General features: G+C 42.7%; 1 protein-coding gene across 1 annotated transcript in view; it reads left to right on the forward strand.

Moving 5' to 3' along the window:
- SHOC1 (shortage in chiasmata 1) overlaps positions 1 to 12,379 on the forward strand; it is a 1,878,679-nt gene that overhangs the window by 1,047,201 nt on the left and 819,099 nt on the right. Inside the window, exon 18 of the mRNA XM_078676649.1 lies at positions 8,220 to 8,292. Coding sequence (XP_078532775.1) covers positions 8,220 to 8,292 — 73 coding nt within the window. The remainder of the gene's footprint in view (positions 1 to 8,219; positions 8,293 to 12,379) is intronic.

The raw sequence follows: 12,379 nt of genomic DNA on the forward strand, positions 1-12,379 counted from the left end.
ACCGCAAGTTCACAATGTGTCCTGGTGACCATTCAGAGGGATATTTGGTGCTTCAGACTTCTTAGTAAAAGATACACAATTGATGGACGAAATGCAGAAAAAATCCAAACATTCACCCCTAGTCAAAAGATCTGGGTTAAATCCATCATTCTTTTGCTCACCATTCCACCCCAATTTAGAGCTGGTCATATATAAATCAGTCTTTACCCTGTGCCTCATGAGAACAGTCCACCCGAACTGCAAAGCAAGGTCCTCCCTGGACCGGAAACAAGCATCCTAGGACCAGCTTCTCAGTGGCGCACTCACTAGTGCCCGGATTGTGGCCATCCTCATTTCCCCTGTTTGTACTCTGTCTCATTTTCTGTCGACTTTGCTGAGCCTCACAGACCTGTCCAGAGAATTAGGTTTTCACATTAGGTGTCCAGGGTATGAGAGCTTCAATCTGGTCATGTCCGCTTCAAATGAAAGTTCTGCATTGAGTCAGTCATGGATACATCTCTTTTCAGTGGCTGTTCATAGTATTCTTAGAAGTCTCTACCAACACCACAGTTCAAAGGTATCTTCCTGTCCTGTGTGGCTCTGTGTGTGTGGCTCTGTGTGTGTGTGTGGGTCTGTGTATGGGTCTGTGTGTGTGTGTGTAGGTCTGTGTGTTTTTGTGTGGCATTTGCCAGAGATTAAACTATTGGCATTGTAAATGACAATGCCATTTATTTATCTGTTTTCAAAACCAACTCATAAATACAAATTTTGTCATTTACAATGCCAATAGCTCAAACTTTTCAAAAGGCGAAACCATTGCATTGTAAATGCTTGTTATTAATGCTATTGATGCTGAACTTAAAATGGTTAAATGTGATGCACCACAGGTGGAGGGCCATGATGTACCAGTGCTGCTATATGCAGACAACGCGGTACTTCTTTCAAAGACTCCTTTAGGCCTCCATAGATTGGTGGATAAGTTTGCAGATGTTATCAAGGGCAGAAAGCTGCAGATCAACAAAACTAAAACATATGCTTTGATCTGTGGCCACCGAGCAGTAAAAACGAAATCCTTCTATTTAGATCGCCCAAAAATCTCATTTGTTGAGAAATTCTGCTACTTGGGTGTAACCTTCTCAAGCAGCGGAATGCGGACACAGGAGGTAATAAATGTTAGGGCCAAATTGGCAAAAAGTGCATATGGGGTTTTTAAATTTGCTGCTAAACTTGGGGACCGTCGTATCCATGATATGCTACAAATTTATCAAACTAGATGCGTGTCGATAGCACTCTATGGAGCCGGGGTCTGTGGCCATTGTCACCATGTAGAACTACAAACTGAGGAAAACAGATTCCTAAAAAAACTACTCTGTTTACCTATGTCAGCCTCCACCGAGCTCACACACAACGAACTAGGGATGGAATACCTGACAGATTTAATCAGGCAAGACCACTGATGGTGTGGAGATCTATATGGTTGAAGGAGGAAACCATTTTTAATAGAAGTATTATTAATGACTGTCTCCGCCTGGACAAATGCCTACAGATCCCATGGCGCAAATATATAGCAACAACATTTAAGGATATTTTTAATTTAAATATTATGGAAAATCCCAGCAGTGTAATTGAAATCCCAAAGAGAGAAATCAAACACACTTATATGAGGAAGATAGCCTCTGACCGCAAATGCACAAGTGGGCAGTCAATAAGCTTTAAGTTTTATACTTTACATGTGGATACTGTTGGCTTTCAACATTACCTAACAACGGTCACAAGGTCATCGCATCGGTTTGTACTCACCAGAATGAGACTAGGTATTGTACACCATCTGGTGGCATTCCCATGTATTAAAAAATATCCTACTGTCCCATGTCCATGTGACGGCGTCACTAAACAGAGCACTATGCACTTTCTCCACATTTGTGATTTATTTCTGCACCTTCGTATTGCCTTTCTCAAACCCCTTTTTAAAAAATATGGCACTTTATCTGTAAATGCTGCTATGAGTCTGCTGTTTTTAGTACATGAGCCGGATATCTGTTTTTATACTGCAACTTATATCTTAAAATCAATTACTGCCAGAAAGAGTATGATATTTTAATATTTGTACCCTGATTGTTGCCATACCATATATTGTACTGTATATGTTTTTAACTTTGCCTGTCTTTTATGATTGTTTTTAATAATCGAATAAAGCTTACTGAACTGAACTGAACATAAAATCGGACGTTTAGTTCACTTGGATGACTGGAAGGGTCGAGTTCTTAAAGGAAAAGCCATATAGCTTGCCAGAAAAACAAACACGCATTGAAAATGTAATAGGTCGGGCTTTGCCAGTGCTTTTTTTTAACTGCTTTTTTTGGGCTTTTAAAAACATGGGGTTGTGGCAGTCCTATTCCCCTACAAAAGGGTTTCGAAAAGGCACTTTAACACAGTACAGTACATTTCAAATACCTGGACAGATATACTTTGCCATAACTTCGAGCAGACAGTGACGGCTGTCGCTCCTTGGAAGACTGTGTGTGTGTCAGCGTGTAGCTGCTGTGCTTATATGAAGTTACTCCTCCAACTCGCTTATTGCCCTCTGACCTGGGAAAGGTAGAAGATGGGCCAAGTGTGAGGACAGGAGGGTTTGAGGCAGGGGATGATATCAGCCTAGTGTCAGGGTTGGATTGGGATTTAAAATTGACCCGGGCACGCTAAAAAATAAGTGGCCCACATTTGCATATTGCCTCGCTGCAAAACACTGCGAAGTTTTATAAAAAAGGAGGGGGGGGGGGTCTCTTTCAGAGGCATGTTTTCTTAAGTTTACTTAGAATACAAAAAAATACATGAATTAGTTCACACTGGTGAAACACACCTGAAAACAAGTGAGGCCACTTCTGCTCAGGCCCGCTGCACCCGCTCAAAATGCATACATTATTGCGCCAGCCCAGCAAGAGAAAGGGAGTGACACCTCTGCCCCTTGATAGAAGGGAGGTAATGGACACCCATCTGCCTCCAGGAAGGCCACCAAGGCACCCACTAAGCCGCTGGTGGCTTCCAAACAACACAGACAGCCCAAATCGGCCCCCCAGTCTGCCCAAAATAGCAGCCCCTGTTGGAACTCGGATACCGGCCCTTTGGCCATTGCCCGCCTTACCAATCCGACCATGCCTAGCGCTGAAACAGAACTCCAACTGGGACCTTGTTAATGGTGTGGGGGGCGGTTGTGAGTCTAGCTCATGTGGGGATATCACGTGGCTGGAAAGTGGGCAACACTGCTGCGGAAGAGAGACCGTAGGGAAGACGGGGGGCAGCGCCATGTCTGGATTAGGCAAGGGTAAGGTCTGGACAGGATTGTCTGGGGTCATGGAGATGAGCTGGCATTCTGCACGAGCTGGCTAAGCTGGCCGAGGAAAGTATCCCATGCCGCAGGCGGCAGGCTTCCATGTAGTGGAGAGCCTCCCCCTCAAATCTCCTCAATCTACACATTGCCCCCATTCCAAGCTGCCACCAGCAGCGTCAATTCGGTCCTCCATGCCGGCAAAGCGTGTCCTCACCCCGTGGCGTTTTCTGCATTTCAATATGCCCAAGGTGCGGGCCTCCCATGAGTAAATGTCGGTTAGTTCCATAACCTCCTGCAAGGCCTTGTGTACTGAAAGCCAGTATGTGGAGAGGGCCGGACACAACCATAACATGTGGAACATATCGGCTGTGGTAAATGGCAGTGGTTATACCGCAAATGCGCATTTGGGAAGTAGCGATTGAGTTGTTCCAGGGTCAAACAGGCCCAGTGGAGGATGGAGAATTTATTGTTTTCAAACTTGACATTCCGAGTAACCAGAATTGACAATGGAAACCCAGCGTGCTCTCGGATCGCTTTGTAAATCCATGTAATTGGGTGGCATCCCTCCCTCATGTGAAGTAGTGTTTGCAGGATTTTATGGATTTGGGGTTCCTCTTCTTGTGTGGACCAGAGGATCTGACATGTGCTGTGTATTCATCTGTATGTGAGAAACTGCCCTGTTGGTAGAGCATAGTCAGAAATAAGTTGCTTAAAGGTCAGTAGGAGGCCATTGGCAAATAGATCACCAACCGTGTTTAAAGATCGCTCGTGCCAGCACCTCAGGTCTGTAGCGGAGTATGAGCCAGGGAAATGTGGGAGGCCTTGTAGCGCTGGAGCATATGATGGGATCTGGTGCTTAACAAAATGAACACTAACCATGCTACCGTCACCTGTAGAGACCATGGGGACGCAGTGTCCTTTTGAGGAGTAGAAAGCTTCTGATCAAAGCCAACGTGAAGGGGCCTGTCCCCTGGCATGTTTCGCCCATATTTGGCCCTGCCTGCAAGCACGAGGCCCACTGCAGCTGGGTTGCTAATTAGTATGCCTCGAAAAAGAGACACCAAGGCTGCCTCTGCTGACCGGCAGCTTCGGTGGTCCAGAGATAGCAGTCATAGAATATATAGAGTGGCTGAACTAAGCCTTTTTTGAGGCAACACCGATTATAAAGGGATCAGGAAATAGGAAGACTCCCTCTTGGTTCTCGGAGGCACCGAGATTAGAAGAACAAAATTGTAGGATATTAGAAAGACGTTGGAGGTCGCTGTATGATGACATAGAAAAAGAAAGCTATAACTGAGCACTGTCCAAATCAAAATCCTTTTAATAAACGAAAAAGATGCCTTCTACACAAAACAAATTGAAAATGCCAACAATTCCTACCAAGAAGTATTTCAGGTGATAAACAAACTTACCACATTAACTAGTAAAATAATGAAAATGAACAGCCAATCATTTTGCAATAACATTGCGAGTACATTTAGGGACAAACAGCCAGATGCATCAAGCTAAAAACCGGTCGCAAAGGGGTAGATTCTCAGAATCTGCCCCTTTGCGACCGGTATTTTTGCATTTGGGATGCATCATCCCAAATGCAAAAATCGCAATTTGAGAATCCGCTAAATAGCGATTGTTTGCATTTAAGGAATCTCAAATAGAGATTCCTTAAATGCAATGCATGAAAGTTCCAAAAATAGTGAATTCGCTAATAGGGCACGCAAATTACCACGAAGTACAACTTCATGGTAATTTGCAAAAACTTAGAAAAATGCACCAAAGTGCATTTTTCAAAGTTTCATGTTGCGCACACACATGCCCTAAGGGCATGTGTGTGCGCAACATATGTGCACAGATCAATTTCAGGGGTGCAACAGGGTGTCCTTTGGACACCCCTGCACCCTTGAAATCGCAATCTCAATTTGCGAATCGCTAATTGCGATTCGCAATTTGAGATTGTCATCCCATTCATTCCTAAGGCCTCTAGGCCCGTAGGAATGAATGGGGAGGTATTCCTTAATTGCGACTCGCAATTTGCGAGTCGCAATTAAGGAATTCTAAGAAACCGCTATTCTTTAAGCGATTTCTTCATGCATAGCATTTTGCTATTCCTTATTAGCGAATCCTTATTTTTCGCTAATAAGGAATCGCAAAATGAATGCTTGATGCACTTGGCTGAAAGTGAATAAGATGAATGCACAATTTGAGGCTGCAACTTCTAATGATTCTAATGAGGAAAGTCCTGGAATAGTCTTAAATTACAATGTATTTTCCTGCTTCTTTCCGGTCACCAACTAATTTAGATGCTTCCAATACCAGTAATTATCGCCAGATCTCCTGCTTACCACTGCCTGCAAAACTAGTGGAGAAATTGATGACTCAACAGCTGGCCCAAGTCATTCAGGAAAACGTTTTAGTTGATCCCACTGAATTTTCGTTTCCGGTCAGAACACACAGAGACTGCACTAATGAAAGCTACAGAGGAGATTAGGGCAGTGATGGATAAGGATTGGGCCGCTGCCCTGATACTCCTCAATTTATCTGCAGCTTTCGACACTGTTGATCATAGATTGCTTAAACTGCATTTACAAACTCTGTGCATCAAGGATTTGGCATTTTCACTGCTTTCCTCGTTTTTGGAGGATAGAACACAGTCAGTAGCATTTGACCATTTTAAATCAGCACCTTATGCATTGCCTTGCAGGGTCCTACAGGGATTTTCCCTCAGACCGACATTATTTAACATTTACGTGTCAGAACTGGCACCTCTGATCCATAAATTAAAATCTTAACCTACCACCTCACCTCATTTTCAGCAGTGCATGTGAGAAATAAGTAACTGGATGAGTAAGCACTGCCTAAAGCTCAACTCAGATGAAACTGAGGTTATGATATTCGGCAGCCTTTTGCCAACCTGAGATCCCACTTGGTGGATGGGTGAGCTCCCTAAACCAGTAACCAAAGCGAATAATCTGGCCATATTGTTGGATAACAAACTGCAATGGTTTCTTCTTATTTTCTCATAATTAAGAAGATAAAGAAAATTCTCCCTTATCTGCCAGCCAACTCCAGGAAGACTGTTCTTTCTGCATTGGTTCTGTCTAAAGTGGATAACTGTAACGGCTTGTATCTAAACATTCAAAGTCAACATCTGAAAAAGTTACAGATGATACAAAATACAGCCACAAGATTCTTACTGGATCTTCCCAAATTTCAATCGATCTCTAAAGAAATTCGGAATTTGCACTGGCTCCCAGTGGCAAGCTGTATCAAGTTCAAGGCCTTATGCCTGGCTTAGAAAGCTTTGAACAATACAGGGCCCTCTTTTCTCAAAAACCTCTTCAATTGGTATTATCCCAGTAGACTCCTTCGGTCCACTGAAGCTAAATACATGATTGTTCCTAGATTCCAAAAAAAAACAGTTGGTGTGGTCGCAGCCTGAGTCATGAAACAGCAAAACTTTGGAACACTCTTTCCTTTCATATTGGATCGTCACGATCTCTGCTTTCCTTTAGGAAGTGCCTTAAAACATGGCTCTTTCAGATCTAGGTCCCGGTTCTAGTTGTGTTTAGTTGCTTTGAGCTTTAGCGCCAAGACACCTCAGAGTATTTGTGCGCTCAATAAGTTGGAATAACATAACATAACCTTTCGGAGCTGCGGCAGGATGACCATTTTCAGCAGGCATATTTTCCCTGTTACGCCAAAGAAAGATGCTTCCAGGACCGTATTCTCAGATTCAGTGAGGACAGGGCTTTTCTCAGGTTTCTGTCTAATGGATCAGCTGGTGAGTAGTAGAGATGCACTCCGAGGTATCTGACTGTGTCACCTCACCAGCTGCGCAGAATGCGCCTGTTGTACCTCTTGTGGGGAGGCACAAGAGCGCAACTGGTATACACATGATTTAGCCCAATTGACGAAGAGACCCGCAGCACATACGAATGGGTCAGTGTGGCGTGTATGTATGCGAAAAAGGAGTGAAAGTAAATCATCTGCATATAAGGACACTGCATGTGTGCCATCGTCCAGGGAGATACCCCAGTTTTGTCCCTCCATGCGGAGGGGGACGGCAAGAAACTCCATTGCAATCGCAAAGAGCAAGGGGGACAGAGGGCAGCCTTACCTGGTTCCTCTGCCCACCGAGAAATTTGCCAATGTTCTTTTGGTTTTTTAAAGCTTTATTACAAAAACATCATAACATGTGTGAATTTTGGTGAAAAAACTGCTTAATTAAGCAGCATATTTTCAAAACAGTGATTTCCCTGCATACCTAAAGCAGAATAGAGAACTTGCACCAGAAGAAAAATAAAGGCACCCAAGAGGCCGTGGTAAGGGATAAAAAAGTAGTGAAACAACTCCATTGGGGAACAAGCGTTGGCAAAGCCCATAGGTCTGAATTTCATTTTGAATCCTGAATAAAACATAAAAGAAAAGGCAGCCGCATTGAAAAGAATAACGAAAAAAGTGTTTACAATGCATTTGTGAGATAAAAAAAATGTAATGTGTGGTGTAAGTGTACCTTTAAAATGTAAAATAGTCCATCTTGCATTTCTAATGCACACATTCCACGGAGATAGAATGATATAGCCAGCAATGTGCAGCGTGAGATCATTACTGTTCTGGATAGAGCTAAACCCCACTCTAACTACAATTTAAAGAATGGGTAACAATAAACCTTTCAGACAGCTGCCCAGTCAAGCCAAACGAAAAAACACAAGGAACGTGGAGTTGAGGAGCTGAGGAATTAGTGTGCCAATTAAAAAAGGTGAAAAAACCCTGCCAACCTGCCAGACCAAATTCCCCAAAAACATTTTTGCATCTTTTGCACATGGCAATAATGATGTTGAAAACTAATTATGTGCCATCTAACAAAGAAAGTCTACAGTGTGGAAAATATAATGTTTTCTTTTTCCTCTGTCAGGTATTAATAATAACAAGAATGGACACTAGCTATGTCAAATCTACACTTGTTAACATCCTCAACAAAGTTAAAGGTAAGCAATGTATAGACTTTTTTCATACCTGAATTGTTCTAATGTTGGCGATCTTGTTACGTAGTTTACAATAATCCCGGAAAATAATAGGGAAGTGTCTGCAGATACATGAAAGCAAATAGCTTTACTGTGAGAAAGTGCCTCGTTTTGTTCCATTACTCCCATTTCATGTTGACTGTTACTGCTATGCTTTATAACCCTGCACCCATGGGTCCTGCTATCTAGTCCTCAGTGCATGTGCTCTGACCACTAAAACATGGTCAAATCCCCATTTAGCATATTTAACTTTCCAGTAAGGTCACAGTATATTGTGTAAGAATATACCCCAATGGCACAGAAAGTTAAAGGTCATATGTGAACTTCAGCATCTATTGCCCCATACTCTTGGCTGGAAAAGAAAAGTAACCTGAATCCTGCAACTTTTAAACCTACAGGCTGACCTACCAAAATAAACCTTTTGATGAGTGGCAAACCCTACTTTTAAATATTAAGTAAGTCACGCTTAAGTAGGACTTGTGGCCCACAATGTAGGCCCTCATTATGATGTTCGGAGGACTTGCGTTTTTTTGTAGGCTGAAAAAGCCCGTTGCACAAGCTCCCATTAAAAAAATGGAAGTTTGAAAACATCCCTGCACCGAGTGGCAGGCACCTCATTTGCTTGCCACATGGTGCAGGGATGTTGAGGAGGCAGTATGCAGAGGGCCAGGGAGGCCCTGCTTGGGACCCCCAAGGTCACTTTCCAACAGTCTTTCTATGTTGTAAAGGCTGACATGGAATGGCTGTTGGAAACCGACATCATAATCCCGACGGCCATCATCCTAATATGGTGTTGGACTTTAAACCTATCATGTCGGGCAGAAAACCTCTGACCAGTGGTCTGAGGCTTTCCATCTGACATCGTCATGAGTGTCTGGGAGTTACAAGTAAAACCTGTAAGAATGTAACATTTGCATATTTTTACAATGCTCAGTCTCCAAAAGCTATTTTCACTGTTAGTGCTGTAGCTGCTTCATTGGACGAAAAAGCTATAGTACAGTTAATATGTTAATTTGACTCTATTTGGTTTGGAATAAGCTATAGAGACAGTTCAACCACTGTTTTAATATGTATAAAAACCCAATTCAATGTTGAAGTTGGATGTTTGATAAATATACAGGAGAAGTAACTTTTAAAAAGTTATAGTTTCCCCGCCTGAAGCCCCTGCAAATTAATTAGCATTTGGCCTGCCTGCTACTAGCTTGTTAGTGCTGCTTTGATGAGGTGTGAAATACTGCTCTCACAGCAGAGACAATGTCTTGCGCCTGGAAGAATGACTCGAGGAGGAATGTAACCCAGCTTAACTCAGGCAGTACAGTTCAAAAGTACCTAGGAACTTCACTAACCTAAAATGGACCAGAGGGAGACCTGTTCTTTTATAGTTTAGTAATATGGGAAGCCTTGAAAAGAGGGGGCTTTTGATCCCAAAACTGTTAGAGGGTGGTTTTTAGGGTGCACCACACCACCTTAATTTGAGTAGGGATGCTTTATCTAAAATAAGGAAATACACATGTGAGATACAGGAACTGAGTCAGAGTGCCACCGTTTATTCAAAAACAATTTAAACAATAAAAAGAGACACATCTCTAGTCAAAAATAACTCTAAGCAATCTAGTAAGTAATAAGTATCAAAGACTCACTTTAGATGAAGATCAAAAACATGCATTCTAGTAAGTTCTAAAATCATGGCAACGGAAAGGAAAGTAAGAGAGAGAGAGAGAAAATTAATTTCAAAATACAATAAGCATTATAGCTTCAGTCAAAGATGCTAGATAGCATGGCTAAGGGGGCAAACACACGTGTCATGACCCATGGGTTCACTTGTGTGAGGTAGTCCATCGAATGAAATGTGGGCTGCTCTTTTATATTATTTTAATAGGGAACTGCTAACCACAGGTCTTGATGATGACGCAGGTTTGACCATCAGTCATAACGAAATTGAACATTTATTGAAAATGATTTGCGTCATTTAGAAACTTTTTAAGAAAGCAGAAGATTACAAAAGGTTAGAGGTCACTTGTAATTTCTAAAGCTGTGGAAAGTCCCAGTTGGCCCAGTCAGTCCCCACTCCTACTCTTGGCCAATGTTGTTCTCCTAAATGACAGACGCATCCTGTTATTGCTACATCTTCATGTTCAGATAGATGTACATGAAGAGGTCATAGGAGAGATACATCTGAGAGTACAGGAGGGCATGGGGTCTACTGCCTCTGTAGATGCTCAAGGTAGTGTGGACAATTTTAACACAACCCTGTCTATGGGCTGGCAAGGAAAATTGAGACGCTAATGCTTCAGATGTGGACAGAATGGGCCTGGAACACTATATGGTAAAACTAGACTCTGCTTCAAAACACATTTTGCCTTTAGTTTCAGTGGAGAAGGAAGCTGATCCCAGAACTGGTTTGGAATGGTTGATTGGGAGAGGACTGCTCACTACCTTAAGCACACCTATGGGTGTGTCAGAAGCTCTCTCTAGGGTCAAAACATTTTTTTCATATTGAATTTGACTGAAAATGGTGCATTGTGGGAGAATTTGCAGTGAGGCAAACAGAATGTTTGCCCTTGTGAGCCTTTTTCCCATTGGTCAGGTAGTATCCAGGAGTCACCCTCTCCTACTAACCAGTAAAGTGAAAACAATTAAGACCTCACCTCCACCTCCTCAGACCACTTTCCGGACCTGTGACGGAACAGAAAAGGACTGTACCTGCTGTCTGTAACCTCTGAGGTTCCCTGAAGGGCTGCGCCTGCTCCTATTTGTACCCATGACTAAGAAGTGGATTCCAGGGGCCAGTTGGATGCCCTCCTGAGTAGCTACATGGACTTAATAAACTGCAAGAGGCCTTTTTTTCCTGTAGTGACAAGTAGGCCATTTCCAACTGGAAATGGACTGGACCTTTGCTGGTAGACTCTGCTGAGGTGTGTCCTGGGCCCTAAGTGCTGTCCCTGAGGACTTGTGATCCTTAAAGGTGACTAAGAAGAGCTACTGTAGAAAGTCTGAAAAGATGGGACTTAGCACATAATTTTGGGCATCCAAGACGTCCAGATCTTTAGCGGCATATCTCAACAAAGGTGTCCGATTTCACAAGGACTTCATCACATACAGCTTAATGTTTGCCCCGCCAGAGGTTTTATAGAGACTATGTCTGAAGATAGAAATCATCATTTTCCCACTCTGTGGTTTTCTCACCAAAATCAACAGCTTCAGTGGGATCTCATCCACCAGCAATCAGGATTAGAAGGGACTTCATTTTATACAAGCTTCAACCATGCCTCACTGGAGGATTCCACTTCCAATAATTAAGGCAGAAGATAAAAATTTGACTTCGATGACCTGCTTGGTGTTTCCGACCTGCGCTCTATCGTGGTTGGCTTGAAATTGTGCCTCAGTCCCAGTCATCCGCAAACAGTGATTTCTGATTGCCGCTTTACTTTCTTCTGGTGCTTTTTGCCCTAATATTTTAATAAATTGTATCTCTTGTGCCCCTTACTGGATTTTTGTTGCTTTGCTGTAATATTTTTCATTACATTTATCTTCATGTTTAGAAATTGGGTGTTGGATTTTTGTTGGATTTTTTTTTATTTTTCCACTGTTTTAGAGTGGGTAAATACTTTTAACATTTTACCAAGCTAAGCCTGTCTGCTCTGTGCCATAGCTACCAGGAGTTGAGCCTTGGTTTAAATGATTGAAACTGTATGTTTCACCTTGAATTTTGGGACTTATTTTTGGGACTTATTACTTGGGTAGGACTCACATCCTCCCCAGCTAAAAATCCATTTTCAATTACCAATCGAGATTTCTGGACTCATCTTGTTCAATTTAGGTCTTTGCACAAGAGCGTTGGCAACAGCAGAAAACTGTCCTATGCAAGGGATTCTCATATATATGTGGTGCAGCTGCTTCTGTGTGCAGAGACATATGTTGAAGAAGACTGCTGACATATATCAAAAAATGGAACGTGCGGTATTATTGCATGTACAGGAAGAGGTCATAGGGGAGATACATCTGAGAGTACAGGACGGCATGGGCCTACTGCCTCTGTAGACGCTCCAGG

This window comes from Lissotriton helveticus, chromosome 2_1, assembly GCF_964261635.1.
Source record: "Lissotriton helveticus chromosome 2_1, aLisHel1.1, whole genome shotgun sequence".
NCBI lineage: Eukaryota > Metazoa > Chordata > Amphibia > Caudata > Salamandridae > Lissotriton > Lissotriton helveticus.